At 34.9% G+C, this 21,418-nt stretch overlaps 1 protein-coding gene, 1 long non-coding RNA gene and 1 pseudogene across 5 annotated transcripts in view; 1 reads left to right on the plus strand and 2 right to left on the minus strand.

Annotated features, from left to right (window-relative positions):
* The window catches only part of ECHDC1 (ethylmalonyl-CoA decarboxylase 1), a 28,489-nt gene extending 12,787 nt beyond the window's left edge, over positions 1-15,702 (minus strand). Inside the window, exons 1-7 of one of the 4 annotated variants that reach the window (XM_015600094.2) lie at positions 15,455-15,702; positions 13,895-13,989; positions 12,902-12,938; positions 11,014-11,235; positions 7,834-7,976; positions 4,977-5,029; positions 3,333-3,413 (exon numbers count right to left, since the gene is read on the minus strand). In XM_015600094.2, coding sequence (XP_015455580.1) covers positions 3,333-3,413; positions 4,977-5,029; positions 7,834-7,976; positions 11,014-11,233 — 497 coding nt within the window. In that variant the 5' untranslated portion in view covers positions 11,234-11,235; positions 12,902-12,938; positions 13,895-13,989; positions 15,455-15,702. The remainder of the gene's footprint in view (positions 1-3,332; positions 3,414-4,976; positions 5,030-7,833; positions 7,977-11,013; positions 11,236-12,901; positions 12,939-13,894; positions 13,990-15,454) is intronic. The other 3 variants (XM_006926152.3, XM_015600093.2, XM_006926151.3) reach the window with 3 other exon arrangements.
* Positions 1,708-1,826, minus strand: LOC112474450 (annotated as a pseudogene).
* Positions 15,703-16,909: 1,207 nt separating the features above from the next.
* LOC112474287 lies at positions 16,910-20,504 on the plus strand. Its single transcript, XR_003044319.1, has 2 exons — positions 16,910-17,608; positions 18,937-20,504. It is a non-coding gene; the product is annotated as an uncharacterized LOC112474287 (long non-coding RNA).
* Positions 20,505-21,418: the final 914 nt, after the last annotated feature.

Raw genomic sequence — 21,418 nt, forward strand, 5'->3', positions numbered from 1 at the left:
AATATATAGTAAAATATATTACTAGAAAAATATATGTATTTGATATATATATATCAAAAAGGTATGGTCAATAAAAGAGGTAAAATGAGATCATAAAATATAACCTAGAATGAAGCAAGTAACGAGAGTAAGAAAGAATAAACAAGATCGGACAAACAAAAACAAATACCAAGATGGTAGATTTAAACCCAATTATATCAATTACGATATTGAATATAAATAATGTAAACACTCCATATAAAAGAAAGAGATCATCAGACAGAATAAAAAGCAAGATCCAAATATATATTGTCTACTGATTAGAATTACTTTGAGAAATACAACATATTGTAGGGAGCTAAAGCTCCCCAAATTCAAAAGAGTGCATGGATTATCTCGGGAGGCCTGCTTGCATAAAAAACAAAAGGCTGGTTCTGTGGAATTCCAGGAAGAAGAAGATTAAGTATAGTCGAAGGGAGTGTCGAAGGGAGTGTCGAAGGGAGTGTTGAAGGGAGTGTCAAAGGAAGTGTTGATTGTACCTTGATCTTCAGGATGTTACTTTAATTATGTTATCTTGGGATACCAAAAGGAACAGATTATGTATAAAAAGAAGGATAAGAAATAAACTCGGAGAGACAGTTGTGAGATCTGTTCTCCCTCCTGCACCCTGTCTGTCTTCTCTTTTTTCTCAGTCCCCGCTCCCCCATTCAGGTACCCGGTTTGACTTGGTCGGCTGGCTTCCGACAACATATACTTAAACGAAAGAACAGAAAAAGGAATACCACAGAAATATTAATGCTATATTTATATCTGACAAAATAATTCTTGATTGCATCCTAGAGTAGACAAAGGATATTAGTATGACAATTAAAAAAATTAAAGTCTATAGATTAGTTTAAGTACTGTAATGATATTAATTTTCTGGTTTGATAACTGGTCTGTGGTTATAAATGACATAAATATGTGGAGAAACTAAGTGAAAGGCATATGGGGATTATTTGTGCTATTTTTGCAAGTTTTTCATAGATCTGTAATTATTTCAAAATGAGAATTTAAAAGTATTTTAAAAAATAAAAATTTCTGCTTTTCAAAAGATACTACTACTAAAATGAAAAGGCTGAGAGAATATTCACAATACTTATATGACATAAAAATTATATTTGACTTATTTATAAAAGGACTTTTATACAGAATATATAATAATAATAAATAATACGCATAGAAAGGCATATCATTGGGCAATAAAATGAACAGATCACTGATACACAGACTAATACATGCTATATCTATGTAACACTTTTCAACACTAAGAAGTAATAAAGTAGTGATACATGGTACAACACCAATGAATCTCAAATAATTACACTAAATGAAAGAAGCCAAACACAAAAAAATAGTGCATACTGTATGAATTTATTTTATGAAACTCTAAAAAAAGCAAATCTAATTTAGAATGAGAACGTGATCAGCCTTTGCCTTGGACAAGGGTAGGAAATGACTGGGAAAAGGTACGTGCAAACGTGGAGGGCCGATAAAAATCTTTTATATCTTGATTGTGGAGGTGGTTACACAGATGTAGAATGCAAATAATACCTCAATAAAACTGATTTTATTTTTATTTATTTATGTTTGTTTTTTTATTTTTTTTTTTAGGCGGGGCAACCCTTGGTTGACTTCACAGATTGCAAGGACCTGGCCAGCTTACAATCCTTTATTTTTTATTTTTTATGCTTACAGCACCTGGTCTTTCTAGATGATCTCCCATTCAAGTACTAACCAAGCCCGGCCCTGCTTAGCTTCCAAGATCAGACGGGATTGGGCTTATTCAGGGTGGCATGGCTGTAGACAAAATTGATTTTAAAATTATTAAAGTGAAAGTTAAACAGTCTAATTAAATATTCACATCTTTTAGCATCCTAATTATATATGGGTCTTTTTGATGGGTGTCTTTTATATTATTATATTTTCACAGCATTTTAGTACAATGGATAGTTTATAACAGTTACCTTACATACTTTAAAAATCTGAACTTAGAAAATATAAAATTTGTGATTCAAGGAATAGAGCTGAAAGGGAACTAAAGAACTGTATTAGTCACCTGCTTCCACTATTTCCCCCTAGCCTACAGCACTGCATGCCAGAGAGGAATGGCTTTCTCTTTAGTGTCTGAATGGGAGAATCAAAATTCTAAACACTGAATGTCTCCTCTTAGTGTATGCTCCAACATTTTTCTTTGCCAGGATCGAGTGTATAATGAATGGAGAAAAAAGGAAGCCAGGATTAGCCTTAAGGTTGAAAAGTCAAAGAGATTTAATGAGTTTAAAAGTATGACAAAACATTGCCATACTGGCATGTCGGTAAAAGAGAGTGGAACAAGGTAACTTTAAAACTTTAATCAGTGTCACCTGTACATTGATGTGTGCTTTAGGTTAAGCATTATGCTAAAACCTACATATTCATTAACTTATTTAAACCTATCTATAAACATTTAAAGGAGATTATTTCTATTTTATAAATAAAGAAATTGAGACTTACCTGAAGTCAAATTAAAAGTGGCAAACTGTAATTGAACCTAAGTCTATCTGACTCCAGTGCTGGGGCTCTTTACTGTTTTGACATTTGACTTCCCACTATGCTATATACATTACCTTTTGCATTATAAAGAGGCTCAAGTGTAAGTCTGTGCAGATCAAAGAACATTGTACTGGTTTTCTTTAAAGCTGAGCTAGTAGGTCTTAGTAATGGTAACTGAGAACACAGTTTCAAGTACATATAAAGCATTAGGATTCTACAAGATGTCATTCCTATGAAGTATAGCTACCCAATACTAAAAAGAATTCTAGGGATTGAAGAGTTATTGGTCCCAAATAACTTTCTCTAATATTATTCCCTAATCAGCCCAAAAGCTCCACAAAGTTACTATAAATCACAGTAAAGCTAAGAAATGGACATCAAAAAACTTATTTTTATTGGTTAAAAGGATGACTAACAGTCTCTCTTCCTCTATTCTCTCTTCCTTTTTTTTTTTTTTTTTTTTTTTTTTTTTTGTTTTTTACTTTTCTTTGTATAATTATTTTGAATCTTAAACTTTAAAAATCCTTCCCCAGGGATTTTGCTAAAATAGATTTACTTAAAATCATCGTTTTAACTTTTTGAATGCATGGTACTAAAGTATTGGTAGAGTTATTATACTAGACCAACTAAAATTATCGACTTTAATTACTGACAAAAAAAATTGCTAACTGATTATCCTCTTTGAGAATATACCAAATATTTATATTCATGAAAAAAAACCTCCATTTGAGCATATGTTAATTATATTTGTGCAAGAACTAATGCAATTTTCATCCTACCTGAAATCACATGCTGTAGTAAATTCTGCTCCTCCACCCAAGGCCCAACCTTGAATAAGCGCAATACTTATTAAAGGAAGTCTGCATATTGAAGGAAATAGGAAAAATGGCTGTTAATATTTTTTATTTTAATATTAATCTAAAAATGTCATTAAAAACTTAAGATGCAGTAGAAACAAATTATTGAACTATGTTTATAATAACAAACGAACCCCAAAGGATAGTGGAAACTTGAGCCAAGTGCATCATGAGGAGTATACGGTGCAATACTAAAGATACAATAATTCATACTGAATGCCTCGCCATATAAGTTTATTGAAATACCTCCCTGAATCATTACATATTTTTAAACTACAGCTGTATTATAACTTTATTAAAATAAATGAACGTTTTATAGCTCCTAAAACTTCTCAACAACTAGCAATCAGGAATTCAATGTGATATTATCTCAGTTCACTTTTATTGATATCAGGTGGGAACGTGAAGGCTGTATTCAGAGGGAAGAAATGTCAGACAGAAGACTGAGCTCCAAAACTGTGTTATTCTAAAGGTCTCTATCAAATATCTTTTCATCACTCACTGAAACGGTCCACAGACTAATCCTACAGAAAGGAATGGTTCTGTGGTAAAAATATATCTCTTCACCTTTCCTGTTTGCGAAGACCCACTTTGCAGCAGTGTACATTAAAAGGTAAAGCTAAAATGTTTTGAAAAGTATAGAATTTTTTGCAGATTCTAACCAAAATGCAAAGCTGTAGCTTTAAAGTAATTGAAAATGTCTTAACACAAACTGCTTCTAATTAAAAAGAATTATTTTTTGAAAAACCAAAAAACTTTTAAGATTTATCTAAGAAAAAGTCAAATGTAATAGGGAGAGGGAGGTGAACAGGAGCTAATACAATTTTAAAAGGCATTTTAGAATAGTTTTATGATTCCATTATTCTTTCTAGACTCTCACATACAAAGAACACCAAGAGTACAGTGATGTCCATTTAGTAAGTATGATAAATATACATAAACTTCCTTAGTTTTTATCATCTTAAAATTGTTTCCAGTTGGAATATGGGAGTAGAAAGCTAATCAGCTTAAACATGTCATTGTTTGTAACCCCGAAGGCATAGTAATAGCCAAGAAGAATTCTTTTCCTTTTCCTTTTCATCTGGGTACAAAGTGAATCTACCTTCCCCAGAAAGCTGTAAAAGCCTTCTCTAATCCATGGCTCTTTTTTCTCTTCTCTCTTCTCTGAATACAGATCACTTCGCTATACAGACTATACAGTCTACTAATTTTGAATATTAGGTAAACTTTATGTGTCGTCTCTGGACTGGTGTCTTTACTTTGCTCTGATAACAGTATTTAACTTCCCCATATCTATACCTAAATACAGCTAGTAATATAAACTCTTTAGGGAAAGGTGCTATGTCTTAAATTCTTTTTATCTCTCATGTCCCTTATTTTTAAAATATTTGTATATACGTCACTAACGTTTAATTAAATGACTGTCCTCGATGGCACAAATAGTTCATCATTAGAATAAATGGAGTTTTAAAATCAGCTATTTTCTTTTAAACTGGTACAAAACATTGAATAACAAAGAACTATTTTTGGTATTTTAGAAATCATTTTAAAAAGAAAACACATTACCTCATTAATCTTGTCAAGGTGTTTTGCATGAACATACATAAGGCTATTCCATCCTATATAAGAATAAGCACAAACATAAAGGTATAATGCAAATGTTTTATGCTAGAAATTAAAAAAAAATTTTTTTTCAGCATTTAAAAAGTAATGAAACCAAAAAGACATCTAAAATCTTACTTAAAACTCTTTGATGCTGTCTGAAATACAAATGATGCAGTATTTTATTTTGTTCATTATTTAGAAATCCTTGAGCTCAGCTTTGCATGAGATATTAGCAAAGACTTAGGTGTGAGAATCAGATCACATATCCCAGAAATGCAGAGTTCTACTCAGGGTAATATGGAGGGAAGAGATACAAGATACATATACCTATTACTCCAAACTCTGATCCTCTTAAGAATATAAACATATATAAAACAATTTTTTAAGAGTTCTAAACTTATTACCTCTTTGTCCCCACACACTTATTTCAAGCTTGTTTGATCTGATCTCAGCTTTCTCTCAAGACTTCACTCAAAGGTGTCTAATAATCTCCTATTTGTTAAATTAAATGGCTTTTCCTTATCCTCACCTCCCTCTCTCTCTCCATAACAAATGGTATCTTGCTTTGACCAGTTTCTTCATTTTGATATTCTCTTTTAGTTTCTAGTAATATTGTCCATTCCTGATTCTCTTCCTATTTTTCTTCATTGTTCTTTTCCAGTTTTCTTCTTTGTCTCTTCTTATTCAACTAATGCTCTAAATGCACGTATTCCCAAAAATCCAACCCATGATTCTTTCTCTTATCTATAATTTCTTCTTTAGAAGTCTCATACATTTCCATTGCTTCAACTCCTGTTTTCAAGTAGAGTCCCAAAACCTACTAGAAATTTCACGTTCTGCCAATACTTCATATTCAGCATGGCAAAACCAACTGAGAGCGAAAATGCTGAGTTTGAATCATAGTGAAATACTTAATAACCTGAACGTAAGCAAGTCAAATATGTTAATTTTAAAATCACCATGTGACAAATATACCCCATACTTTATATATATTACTGTGTTTCTTAACATTATCCATAAAGAGAATTTTACTCAAATTACTTATTTCTATGCTACATATTTCCTATATTATGACTAGGCAGATTTCACAAAAGTACAATAAAGGATCCATCTTTAAACAAAGTAAGGTATTTTAAGTACTAATCTGGGTTCTAAGCATACACATTGTAAAGCAAAACCACAATTCCAGATTTTCTTGATGAGACTGGCAGATGTGCATAACTACTTGTGATAGATACCTGCCATGCTATTTAATCATTGAGGCCACACCACCTTAATTCTCAGCTGTTGATCCAGTCACTCTTACTCACTGCAGAAATTTAAGAGAGTAGATTCCTTGAAGAATGCCTGTACTAGAAAGAATAAGCTTTTTGAAGTGATCCCTTATCTGAAGTCTATATAAAAACTACGTATGTTTTCCTACATGACTTAGATCAGGCCCACTATATACATATATATAAAATAATTAGCATGTTTCCACTTTTAGCTTTTATATACAAAGAGAAAAAATCCTGATTGCATGATCTAAAGAGACGGAAACAACCTTGTAACTAGAAGAAAGCAAAATAAGCTTTCACATTTTTAGATATTTTCTCACCTGACTTACGTCAGACCCACAATAATCTATTATCTCATTCTATCTTTACAGTGTCTATTGTGAATAAAGTAACGAGCCTAGCAATATAATCATTCTAAAGATGAAAATTATAATCAAATGACTTACAGGTCACATACCTAATTATTAGTAGAGCTTGGGCGAGAACCAATATATTCAATTCTCCAGCTTAGTGCTGTATCCATTCAGACACATTAAAAATTTAAGTCTAGTGCTGCTACAAATTATGGATCATCTCATAAATAATAATGTTTAATATCAAGATCTTTGAAATAATAATAGCCACCTTTTTGAGGCACTGTGCTAATAGGCACTTTATATACATTAGCTTGAATCCTCACAATAGCTCTATGAAATATATAATTCTCATTTATAGATTAGGAAAATAAGACTTAGAAAGATTAAGTGACTGGCCAATCAATTAGCCAGAAAGTGTTGAAACCCGCATTCAAATCCAAGTTTATCAAAACTACCTCTAAGTTTATCAAAGTTTATCAAAGCTAACTACCTCCCTAAGTTTATCAAGTTTATCAAAACTAAATTATATGAGGAAACAAGCTCTTTCCTCATATATTTATGCAAAGATCATATACTACATAGAATGGTGTGGAATAACATTAAAACATTATTACCTACATATGGCCCACATCTATAATTAAATGGCAATAAATACTTATGTTTTTCCATTTTTTTGTTTTTTTGTTTTGTTTTTGTTTTGCCTAGAGGACGTGGGTGAAGTTTGAATGTACGAAAAAGAGGTTCTTTGGAGTACTAAGAAGTGGAAGATGATTAGGATTCTTTTTCTATCAGGGTAATAATTCAAAAGCATTTTTTTTTTATCGTTACCATTAGTTGAAGCCTACTATGTACCAAAGCTATGCTAGGTACTTTATATATATATATCTCATATAAAATTCGTTATCAGGAGATGCTAAAGGCTTCCACTTAAAAAAATGGAAATCCTTACTGGTTTTAATAATGGACTTTGGTTATTGTTAATCTTCCTGTCTTTCCATTTTTTTCTCTCCAGTACTTCATACTATTGCAAGCTAATCTTTAAGAAGCGAAATGAAATTCTGATCCTTGGAAAGCTATTAAAAGACTAGTTGTTACCATAATGACCATATAAGTAAAATATAATATCTCAGCCGTAAAAGTCTGATAAACATGTACAATCTAATACATAATTCGCTCAATACTTGCCTCTGGAGTTGCTAGTGCTTTCACAGCATTCAGATCAGATCCCGAGGAGAAAGTATTATTTGCCCCATGAACAATGAGACCTTTCCCCTCTGTCCAATTTTCCAATTCAATCACTTTTTCCAAAAGTTGTAGCATCATAACACCTGCCAGAGAGGGGAGGAGGAATCACAAACAGCTAAGATACTAGAAAAACAGAAATAATTTCGAAGCCATAAGGCATCAAACAAGATTAACATCTATCAAATACTTATTGTGTTGGCACTATGAAGTATATACAAAGGAGGTATACAAAGCAGTCCCTGCTTTAAAAGTTTACAATTTGTTAGTGATTTTTTTCTTTCCTTCTCTCCTCTCTCCTATTTCTCTCTCTCTGTGTCTTTCTCACTCTCTCACTCTCTCCTCTCTCTCTCTCTCTCCCTCCCTTCCTCCCTCCCTCCCTCTCTCTCTCTCTCTGTCTCTGTCTCTCTCTCTCTCTCAATTAAGAAATCATGTAAATATATGGTGAGGTAGAAAAATAAGAATATGTCATACATGTCTTAGGAATAGGAAAATTGGAATCAATAATATGGGATATGGTGGTAAAAAAAATTATCCCTTAGGGTAAAAATGATACCTAGGCCTGATTTCACAGCAGTATACATTGTCTTGTCAACAAGCTCACAAGAGTTACACCTATATTCCTAACTCGAATATAATATTGCTTTTCAGAAGACTATGAAATCTTATGATACATGGGCATACAGTACACAAAACAAAGGTGATATTGTCACCCTACTCACAACAGAACTACTGTAATAGGATGTTAGTTCAGGAAAGGAGGATAGCAAATATCTTGTTCCACGGTTGACAAACGGTGTGGAAAAGCCCAAGGAAGTACTTCATAGGCTGCCAATAAGATGTCTAACAACCACCAATTCTGTGATTTACATATTAGATTATTTCCTTGATATTCCAAAAGTCTACTGGAACTTCTTTATAACAGACAAATTTTTAATAAAAGAAAAATAGCAGAGACTGTCATTCTTTTAGATGTGCTTACCTATGGTGATATTCCAAGTTCATAAAATTCATAATGCTCTCAACATGTTTAATTTACTCTTTCCTCTGCTTAAGAAAATACTTTAGAAGCCAATACTAAGATCATAAAGGAAGTTAAAATTGGCAAAGAATATGTACCGCAAGGTTCCAAGACTTACTATATAGGGCCCATTAAACTATGTACACCTCTTTGGAATATAAACCCCATGATGTCAAGAACTATTATTTTCTTTGCCATTTTCTGAAGTAACCAGGAGTGAAGTGGTTCCACAATAAATATTAATGTTATTGATTCACATCTTTTCTAATTGCTAATTATGACCTAATTAAAACAGCAGGCCTTCCCAAGGAAGTCCTTAGGAAATATAGTTCTTGCTCTTAAAAGATTTATAGTATAGTTTTTTTTATAGAAAACCACACATTTAGGGTAAGAATAGATCTATACAGGTAAATATGGACACTTCATCTTCCCTAATATTTAAGTGTCAAATAAAAAAGTAATACTGGACTTCAGTATGAGGTGGTTAATCTTGAACTCATCTTTTTTACTTTGTAAAACAAACATTAAGAGTTGGAAAGGACCTTAAAAAGTATCTGGTTGGGTGATTTTCAAACAAAGGCCTGGGGGGGTTGCATAGTATGGGGCTCACTCATCATTTCCCAACCAAACCCAATCACATACCATTACCCAAAGTAATGTAGTTCTGTTTGTATTAGTTTTAAATATTAGGCATTAAATTAACATTTGTCTCCATCTGAATAACAAGTTTTATTAATATAAATTATTTTTAGCTATCCAGTAGTAAATTAAAACTATAATATAACCTAATTCTCCAGAGCAGTCTCACCTTTCTAATTTATTTTTCCTAGGCTAATTTTTAAATTGGCTTTTATTCTCTGAACCAATTGAAGGTATGAAGCTGCATGGTCCAATAAAGTAGCCACCACTCACGCGTAGCTATTGAGCACTTGAAATGTGGATAGTCCAAACTGAGATGTGCAGTAACTATAAAATGTATATCAAATTTCAAAGATTTGGCATGAAAACAAAAAAAAAAGAAAATACTTCTTAATAATTTTTATATCAGTCACATATTGAAATATTTTGAATACACTGAGTTAAATAAAATATATTATTAAAATTAATTTTACCTGTTTCTTTTTATTTTTTAAAACATGGCAACTAGAAAATTTTGAATGAAACTCGTGGCTCACATTTGTGTCCTGAATTATATTTCTGTTGGTTAACACTAAAAGAGAGAGATATCTCTGAATTCCGCTAAGTGAAAAGTAATTTTTGGTTTAAAGACCCACCATTGATAATTTATAAAGATTAGAGTCTACTGAATTATGTCAATAGGTATGAGATTATATATAGACACATGAAAATTTACTGAGATATTTTTGAGCCAAATATTTCAAATGCTACTACAGAATATAATTTATATCCCCGAGATGTACATAACCAACAAATAGAGAAATTACAAAATCATTTTGAAATACAAGGGCTGATAGTCAGCAAGGTTACTCATTATCTCTTGCATAACATCATGGTAACAAAATTCCAACTTGAGCTTTGGCAAAAAATCCCAGATTACCACTATGCCAAGCGCTGCCTAGCAAACAAAGGTATTATCAGTATCTAAGAGTTAGGAAAGGGGCAACAAATAGGCAAGTGCAGTGTTTTCACTGATTACTGGAATTACATGGTGAAAATTAAGAGTCATATTTCAATTCACAGAAAAAAAAAAGCTAAATAGTAATTTCTTTTTTCATTTATAGGCTTTTCTCGTTAGTTTTTAAAAATCTTTGAAACCACTTTCCCTTTGTCTCCCAGTGACATTAGCTGAACAAAAACAAATGAAGTTATTAAGCAGTTCATAAATTTCAATGGAAAAAAAAGATTAATTTGACGGTTTCCTTTTTATCAACATCTGTATTCATGAATTTTTTTTTTAATTAAAAGTCACAAATTAGTAAAAAATGTACCTGGTTCATGTGATGGCTTTGTTTTTGTTTTCATGTTCTACAAAGAGTACCTTGACTTTCAAGATTTCTGTCACCAGAGTAAGAATAAGAGTCATGCGATAGCAGGTTAGATTTAATGTCATTCTTTAACTAGCAAAAGGAAGAGCTCTATACCTGAGAAGGCATTCATTTTACTTGGATTGTTCAGAGTAAGAATGCCGATGCCATTGTCTTCCTTCTGAAGGTCAATGGATCCACCAGGAAACTGCTGAAGTTTTTTTTTCACTTCTTCCTCATTGAAGCCATGAGATGTATTATAAAGTGACAATCCCATCTGTTGTACCGACTTTGTCCTCATAGACATTGATGATGTCTTCAAAAGACTTCTTGCCATTTCTGGAAAAGAGAGATAAGTATACAGTAGTCCAGATGAACAGACACCTTTCTAAAATTATATGTTTGTTAATAAGCTTTAATGATAGACCTTTCTGTTTCATTGGAAGTACTTCCTTGTTTCTAAAAGCACTCTTTGAGGAGATGGCAGTATGGAATTCCTTTCCTTTTCTCCCCAAATTATTCACAAAGGATATCTGCCTCGTCCTCTTTCTACCCTACTGCGTGACAAGGTCCGGAGATGGGGACAGAGGCTTCAAGGAATGCATCGTCAAGAACGAGGACGTGGCATGTGTTTAGGGATAATCGGTTTCTTAGAAATGATCCTATTAATAGGGGGAATTTGGGTAGCACAAATTCTAGTAAGTGTAAACGCTATACAAATGGATTTCCTCAAAATTGGCTCTGAGGAAAAAATAGTAAATTCCCCGCGTATGGAATCAGCTCTAGTCACCCTGATGTGTCCAGAATGCGTAAACCCTTTATTTGAACAATTATTAAGGGAAATTCCTTTTGATGCGCCTCTTAAAGATATTATGAGTAAATTCTAACAAGCTGAATTGCTGGAACCAGTTTATGCTCCTGTTCCCACGCAGTTAGTATAAAAATTAGCAAAGGATAAGAAATTTACTCATAAGCCTGTGCCTCCTATGGAAGGGCCTCCTTTTGTGGCCTAGTGGATAAATAGAAAACTCTGGCATCCACCTAGAGGGGCTAATAGTATGAAAAGATTACTTGATCTTCCTTTGCCTTATACAGGAGCTTATAATAAAGATAGTATACGTACAGTGAATAAAGATAGAATTCATGTGCCTTATAGTAGTTTAAGTTTCATAGAAAGGCTGGCTAGGTCAGGATCTCCTTGGTGCTTAAAAAACAAAGGAACAGAAACTTAGCTTATGAAAGCAGCTTTGTAAAACTGATTTTTATAAATATTTTCCTTATTACTGCACCAAGGAAACTTTTGAACAGCTATGAGAAAGGTTCAGCTTGAACTTTAGATATAGCATAAATCAAATAGTATTTAAAAGATTTCTTCAGGCAGAAAGAAGAACAATGTCTGCCCACAAGCCAATGCTTGCTGTTATGAATACATTTATCTATCATCTTTACTTAAATCAAACTGTATCTTACGTAATAGATATAATAATTAAAAGTTTAGATTGTTCCATCAGGTAGTTAGATTTTCTGCTTTGCCTAACCACAGAAATTTAACTCCCTACCTTAACTACAAAGTATAATCCAATGCCAAAATAAAAAGTATAAAAGTTGTACTCAAATCACAATAAAACGGAACAGTGTCACACCGCCTCTGAGTTGTGTAGTCGACTGTCTCCCGCGCCGACGCCTTGCGCACCTTCGGGGACCCCTGGATCCTGGCAGATATCGTTTCAGTATATCATTGAGAGATGAAAACATAGTTACAGTACATTGACTGGGATCCAATACACTAGGAAGATTCAGAAGAATGTTGCCGTTCTATATTTAGCATCATTACCTGTCTCCAGGTAGTCTTTCTAACGACAGCATTTCTTCCTTCAACTCTTTAACTTTTCCAAATCAAAGAATAAATTCAGTCGAAATGTCTCCTTAGAAAGTCTCAATGAGGAAATGCTACAAGAGCAATCCCACTATCTAACAGAAATTTTATTCTTAGCATTATACTTACATTATGCAATGTTTTCATAGAAAAAGTTGGAAGGGTCCTGAGGAAAAGGGGGGAAAAAATAAGACCGTGTCTGTGTGGTTTACGTATTCCCCAGGGTTCTGCCACTCTTCTAACTTGACGTATACATCACGGGTAATCTCATCTCTGCCCAAAGGCATTTTTGCCTTTTGTAAGCATTTTTGTTGACATAAAACATACATTCAGAAAAGCATACACATTGTAAGTTACAACTCAATGAATTTTTCACAAGGTGAATACATTCAAGTAAAAAGGACCCAATTAATAACATAAATCTCAGACGGTCCATCTTCCAGTTACCACTCCAAATAAGTAAAACAACTAACTTGACTTCGAATATTCAAGATTTGTTTGCCTTCTTTTGAACTTTATATAAATTGAATAATGTAATACATATATTTTTGTGTCTGGTTTCAACTATGATTGTGACATCCATTACTGTTATTATGTACTTAGGGTCTCTAAAAAGTCCATTTTTCTCATTCTTTTGTTTTATTATATGAATATACCATAATTTATATATTCTAAAATAAATAGATATTTGGGTTGTTTCCAGTTTGGGTCATTACATGCCACACACTCCCCTGTTCCTTGTACAGCCAAATGGAATTCAGTTCCACAAATCCTTCAGGTTTTCTCTTCATTTTAAGTGTCTGTATATGTGATCCCTCACTTGCTACACTTTTCTTTTCCTCAGAGTAATTCCAAGTCATCCCCTTTAAAACTCTACAAAAAATACTGTCTGTCCTCACATTTATATTCTTTATTAACTCTCACTCACATTTTCTTGTACTTGCTTAACCAAATCTTCCCACTAGATTTAGCTGAGAAAGGCACCTGCAGTACCTAGAGCGATGCTTGACAAATGATATTTGCAAATAATAATTTGGCATAAAAGGCTTAACAATTCACAATACCATACGAGGCTTAAGAATCAACTCTCTACCTACCCTGTTCATTATTCTTACCACTCACCTTGTGTCGAAGTCACTGCTCTTTGCCAGTTGGTTTCTCTCACTGGACTGGTAATCACAGCCTGTGCATCTGGTAATCACGGCCTGTGCATCTGACTGTTAAGCACTCATTTTTCAGGTCAGACCAGTAAAGTTCCAAGAAAAGATAAGCTGTTTGAGCTGATCACTATGCTCCTCCCTCCATCAGTAGATTTATGCCTTTCCCTTAAAGCTTAATTATTCCAAGAGAGTGATAGGTCTTCACAGAAGGGGTTCTCTGTTGCTCCTGCCCATGTCCTGTTTATCTCTATACCTCCAGCACTTAAGAGTAATAGCTGGTAAACAGTACGCTCTCAGATGTGAAAATGAAGGGAAAATGGAGTTGGGGGAGAGTCATCTAGATTTTCTCTCTAGGTCCTTATCAGTTTTTTTCAACATGTAAGTGATTTAAATAATCTGGTTTTAATTCCCTACATTTGTGATCCTTGTATGTGTGTAGCAGTTAAAGGATTACTGAGGCTCAAAAAAATTGTGTAATGAAAGAACATAATCCAAAAATGGGTTGGACATTTTTCTCTGTTGGAAAGTTTGCCGCACAAAGGAAATGTTCCATGTTTTAGTTAAGCAAGATAATTTAACACATAGTGAGAAGGAAAATTAGAGGTCCCTGGGAATATTGCTGAAATGAATTCTAAGACCAAGATGGAGTTGCCTGGGTGGCACATGAGCGAACCAAAACTTAGATAACTTAGCCATCCTGTAAATGCTCCGTTTGACCAGAAATGCAGTGTATTGAGTCAGCCAACCCCCAAATGCCAATGCAACTCTGGGCCTTCTCTGCCTAAACAAGGTGGACTATGCGGCCCCAGCCAAGTTTATATTTTCTGTCTCTTCCTTCTTCTTCAGTCTTTATCCTATAAAAGCTCTAGGCCTTCCACCCCATTTTGTAATTCTCGGAAAGGAGACTGTCCGCTTCATGACAGTCTGAAAATAAATACATTTGTTTGCAGCACCTACTTAGCACAAAGTCTGGAAAGTATTCAGAATTTAAATTAGTACATTGAAATGATATTTCCCTATTCTTTTGACAGTGTTGATGTCAGCTATTTCTCCACTTTCTCCCGATGTTGCAGGAAGCAGCACCCGACAGAGGATTTTGGACGCTCAGACAACTTTGTTAGAGGAAGGAGAGTTTGTTTATTAGGCCCGCGAGCACTTGAGGCTCTAGACAGCACAAAAGGTATGAGCTCCTTGCGGGTAGATTTCTTACAGCTTATATACCCCAGCAGTGTTCTATGCAAGGGGCATGATTCCTTTGTCTGAGGGTCTATGGGCCCATCAGACTCAGGATTGGAGGGGGAGTTTCAGGTGGAGGCTGCAAAGGGGAAGGAATTCCGGACCACCAGTCCTATCTATTTACACATTGTTAAGTGTAGCAAGAGTTTCCAGAAGCCATTTAAAGATCTAAAGGGTGTGATTAATCTATAACCCGCTGAGTTTCTGCAAGCCCTTTCCTTTGCATTTTTCGGATGCCTCCTCTCTTAACTATTTCGCCACCTTTTTTCCCCACACCCTCCATCACCTGGCAAAGTCCCCAGGCGGCGCTGGGTGCTGCGTCCCCTTCGCGGAACTTTGTCGTTGCGCCCTGGTCAGTTTCGGCTTAGAAGTCTTGTGGAGCAGTCCGGAGCAGTGCTAAAGTCCTTCCCACAGCGATATCCTAGGGTTCACCCCGTAGATGCCACTTGCTATGCGTCCCCCACGGCCAGAGTCCTGGAAGCGCCAACAGCCGGGACTTTCCCTTCCGCTCCTCCTTGCCCTACTTCCGCTTCTCTCGCGCCTTTCCGGGAAGGCGGGGGCCACCGGCCCTCCACCACGCGTTCTCCCCGGCCGGCCCTTGCGTTGGAGTGGAGCCCCAGACAGCGATGCTACTGTAAGTGCTTCGTATTTCAGGTCTTGCGACACAGGATTAGAGCTTGGTGCAGGGAAGCTGCCAAAACACGTGTATTTTTAGGCTCCGATGTAAAGCTGAGAAGAGTGGGAAAGGGATCCAGTTTAGGAGAATATTGAAATGAAGGAAAGAGCTAACCTGCATAGCCACTAAAAAGACCCACAGTATCTCTGATGGCAGTGAACCTGGGCGGAGGATATCACGAGCACCCAGAATTTTTGCAGAAAATTTTCTTTTCTCCTAAATAAAATGTGGAATCAGAAAGCTGCAAAACCGGAAGAGGCCGTGCACACTCCGGTTGCATGAGTGTCAGCAGAAATCTATGGATTTCTCTTTCAGAGTCTTGATTGCCTGCCTTTGCACGGTTATATAAACCTCTCAAAATTTTCCCACATTGGGGCAAGGAGGAACAACCCTTAAAATCTAGGGATACAATAAGCCGCCATCCATGCAGAACTGGGGCACCAGAATGGAAGAGAAACTGATTGAAAGAAAAAATTTTTTGCATAAAAAATTTGCCAGAAACCTGAGTTTATGGCTTGAAACACAGTATATCTGTTACTGTGTGCTTATGTTTTCTGCATGTGTGTGTTCCAAATTGTAATATGAACCATTTTGAGACAGGACTTCATTTGTAAAATTCTTAATTTTTTAGCAGGAAATGAAACAGGGCATCTCAGGCAGAATTAATCTTTTTAGTAAACCTAGTTAAGTTTTCTTCCCTCCTTTCTTTGGAAAAAGGGCCCTCTCCCTCAAATCCTGATAATTGCCCTGGCAACTCAGATCCTCTCGCTATTGATAAGGGTCATCAGCCCATTGTTAGCAGAAATGGGCCCCTTAGAGTCTGAGGGGGGAGGGGACTTCAGGCCAAAGGTCCTTTTTTTTACTCTTTAAGAAATATATTAACCAAGCCTGTTTCCCTTTACTCGCTCAATAGGCAAATTAATAATAGAAATTAATAAACATATGATTTAAATAATAAGTTTGTATCTTCTTTCTTTCTCTAGGGACAGAGGCGGCATTTTGTTGGGATATCCGAGACCCTGTTCTGATTGAGGCAGCGAGGGAAAAAAAGGGAAAGCGTGAAAACCTCTGTAGGCAGGGACTATAGCCATTTTCAGCAGAAACTGAAGAAGAGACCTCCCATCCCTCAACATCCATACTAATAATAAGAGAATTCATGGCTCTTAGAAAAGAAGTAGGCAGGAAAGTTAGTTAGGAGGTTTTGGGTCTGCCTACAAAGACATGAGGTCATACTATCCTAGAAAGGGTCCACCCTAATTCACCCACAATTAAGCAAGCCAGAGGCATTTTTTAACTCGCGGGAAGCAACCGGTAGGCAAAGAATTAGGTACTAGTTTAAGCCAGTCACTCACACTTGCGCAATGAAGACCCCAAGGACCGGCAACTCACCTGAGCCTCGGTATACCATCATTATAATATAATGTGTATGCCCAGAAGTTCATTAATATTATTAGACTGAATTCTAGGAACAAGCATGCACAGAATGCAAAATGATGAATCACTGAGTCCTGTCAATCTTAGTTGTCAATCAAGGAAGCCCACTCCTCTAAGAAAAGTAACCACCCACAGCAAAAAGGGATAAAAACCCCGAAGGCTTTGTCACCAGGCCTTTTGATCCACGCTTCTCTTGCTCAGACCCTCTTCCACTTCTGGAAATGCACTTTTCTTTCTAATAAAACAACTGTATTTTGGTGTCTTGCTCAATTCTTTGTTCGAGACATCAAGAACCTGGACAACGTACCGGGATAGGATTCCCTCTCTTCGGTAACAATTTCGTATACTTTTATTTTCCTTAATGCTTTAGAAGTTATACATTCCGATTTTAATTCTACTATTTCCCAAGAATATCAAAACAGTGTAAAATATTTGTTTGCGCTTTCCTTTGTAAAAGGCTTTAGTTTTTTAAATTTTATTTCGTCTTCCTTTCTCTATTTTAGTTGTATAACTTGTTATTTGAGACTTACTTTACATCTGCTGTTAAGGGTGGAAAATTTTCAAGTGAGCAAACTAGCTAAGTCAGCTACAGGGAAGAAATATCTTTAGATATCAGGAGTTGTCCTACTTGCTTGTGTGTGGTTTAGGAAGTGTATAAGATATGAAGATGGCCAATGTCTACTTCTGTAATCCATTTACTTGTTAATTAAGGGTGTTGTTCCGGGCAAAGATATGCTAACAGCCAACTTCCACTTCTGTAATCTGCTTGCTTGTTCAGGAGACCACCAGGATATGGTCTTGAGCTTTATCAGCTGCCTCCTTTGAAAGCTCGGGGCTGATCTCCTCTAGCCCTGCGCGGTAGAGAGTCAGTCCCCGGCCAGCTAATAAAGGCTCATAATTAATCTCAATTGGCTCTGTGGGTCTCAGAATTGTTCGCGCCATAACACTGCTAGAGGAGAAACCTCAGGCCAATCTGATATCCACTCTTTTATAAGACATCTTCTTTTCTCTCTGTTTTTAGGACTTTTATTCTATTCTTATGTTATAGATTACCACCAAAATATTGTCTAGGCGTATATCTCTTTTCGATGATTATACATGGGCTGCAGTGAACATTATCTCTCACCTATGTATGCACTTTTGCTTTTTTCTCCCTGAGGAAAGTTTTCCTCAGTTATTTTTTTTCTCAGTAACAGATCATGTACTAAGGTGAGCTTTCTATTTCTGGCTCGCATTTTTCCAACATTGTAAGCCCCTTTCTACCCAAGTAAATTCTACATTAAGAGTTTTCTAGTGGAAGAGATGAGCAACGAAGAAATAAATATGTACTATGAAGACAGATAAAGTGTATTCAACATAGTGTTGGAAGTTAGTATTTTAGGTTAAAGGAAGGCCTTTTGTTATATTTATGAATTCCTGTTCGTCTTCATGACAGTGAGGTTCTCAAGCATTGTTGGACATACGGCTCATTAGGAACTAGGTAAATGTGTAGATTCCTGGCCCCACTTTTAGGTACTTGATTCCGAGCAGGGGGTCCTTAAAAAGTTGAAGAATTTTTCGATTGTTTGGATATACCCTTGTGATAGGGTTTTACTGTTATTTTTCAATCAGCTTTGATATTCATGTGCTCTTTGTCTAATCTGTTGTTTATAACCTAGGTGCAGTCCAATGAGCTTTTTAGAGGTTTTCTTTCTGAAACACGGAACGCCTTTTCACTCCAAAAAAAAGGAGAGGGACGGAGAGAAGAAAAGAGAAAAACAATCCTTTAATATCGTCACCATTCTGTTTTATAACTGTTTAAAAACCATTCTGTTTTCTTCACCATTCTGTTTTATAACTTAAAAGCCAACAATTTGACATTTCTGTATTCACTGTACCCTTTCTCCTGACTGTACATGACAGACTGAATTAGGAACAATTCCCTCCATTTTTTCTTTTCTCTTTCCCATATTTCTTTTGATAATGTATTCAAGTTTTTGTTTTTTAATATGCCATAGAAAAAATACTGGAACAAATATCTCAAACTGTTAACACTTGTCAATCCTAAATTATGAAAATATAGTGTCTGTTATGTTATTTAAATATCTTTGTGTTTTCAAATTTCTGAAGATGAATGAAGAATATTTAATAACATGGTAGAATGCTTAAAATATAGTATTAATTTTTAAAAAGTATATATATGCATATATAATATAATCATACAGGCACTACATATGTACTATTACATGCATATACACATATGTATGTATATATGTATATAGTAGAAAAAAGAGAAATATACCAAAATGTTAACAATGGTTTTATTTGAATTTTTAATTTTTTCTGTATACTTCTCTGTATCTACCAATATCTACCATAAAATTTATTACTTTTATATTTAGAAAAAATGCAATACTATTGTTATTAATAAAAGTAAATTAAAGCTCTAACCAGTGGCAATCGAGTTAGTAGGCTGGTGCTTTAGCTCTAGCATGACACCAAATTGCTGGATGAAGTCAGCCATTAGCTCCTCCTATTTGGAAGACTGGACTTGCTCCCTAGAAAACAAGAGTATTTGTATTTTTCCCTTGAAAAGAACTGTGTATCATTTGGAAAGTGTGTGGTCTTATAGACAGGCAATTCCTGACTAGCAATTTGTTTCAAGGGCAACTGTAATACAAATACTCTCCTATCTCATGAAAATGACTTTATTACCTAGCTTTATTGAGACATAATTGACAAAGATTATATATATTTAAGGAATACAACTTGTTATACATATATATTATGAAAAAAATCACCGTCAAGCTGGTTAGCATAACCATCACCTCACAGTTATACCGTTTTATTGTGTGTGTGTGTGTGTGTGTGGTGAGAACATTTAAGATTTATCCTCTTAGCAAATTTTAAGTATACAATACAGCCTTGTTAACTATAGTCACATTGCTATACATTAGACCTCCAGAACTCACTCAACTTGCATTACTAAAATTTTGTACTCCTTGACCAACATCTTCCCTTCCCCTCCTCCTAGTCCCTAGCAACCACCATTCTATCTTCTGCTTTTATGAGTTTGACTATTTTAGATTCCACATGTAAGTGAATTTGTACAGTGTTTGTCTTTCTGTCTGGCTTATTTCACTTAAGTCCTTCAGGTTCATCCACGTTGTCTCAGATGGCAGTATTTCCTTTTGTAAGGCCAAATAATATTCCAAAGGACTTTTCTTAAAGCAATGAAATAACCTTATTTTTCTCTTGTTTATGTAATGGAATGAAGCTCATAGTTGTGCACTCACGTGATCCTGGGAGTAGACTTAAGTTTTGGTGTGTGCTTAGCTTTGCATTAAATTTGAGAATATCCTGACTTCTCATTTTCCCTAACTTGCTTAAGCAGGTTTAAAAAATAAATAGAACATATATCCATCTATCTCTGGAAAAAAAAATGCTTATACTAATATTGGTACATGAGATTTCAAAACAAAATAAAACACTTTCTATGTAGATTGCTTCTGGAGTGACCAAACATAACTTACTAAAGAATGTTCCTACTGTCTGAAAAACGAGAGTTTCATTTGACTAATAAAGCTTGGCTATTTTTTGAAGTATTCTTCACTATATACTTTATAAAAATGGAGGTTATAATCTCACAGAATAAGAAATTTATAACGGAATAATGCAAAGCAAAAAACTATTGTTTTTGACTTTCCACTCTTCACCATGTAGGAAATATACTGCCCCCTAATGGCAGTTTGCATATATAACAAGCCGAGAAATTTATTAGGCTAAGAAATTTGTGCCTGATAATTCTTTACCCTCAAATAGTTTTTCCTGATATCCCAGAAAGTAGCATGACATGTCTTTTATACTGATTTTTGTAGACAATATATAGTGTTGCTGCTGCTATTGCCATTTTTTACCGTTGATTTCCAATTTGCAGCATTCTCTGACTCTCTGGCTTTATTTCTCTTCCACCTGCTTTCTTCCAGGGAATTATTTTTGTTTAAGCCAACGAAGATTCACAGGTACAACATACTAATAACTAGAATGTTATAGGCTTTGTTGTAAGTCAAAATATTTTTTAAATGAATTTGTTTTCCAATTTCACTTTGCAGTAAGCAATACATATATATACACTACAAAAGTTAAATGGTTAGAAATGAT

The sequence above is a fragment of the Pteropus alecto genome, unplaced genomic scaffold, assembly GCF_000325575.1.
Source record: "Pteropus alecto unplaced genomic scaffold, ASM32557v1 scaffold79, whole genome shotgun sequence".
NCBI lineage: Eukaryota > Metazoa > Chordata > Mammalia > Chiroptera > Pteropodidae > Pteropus > Pteropus alecto.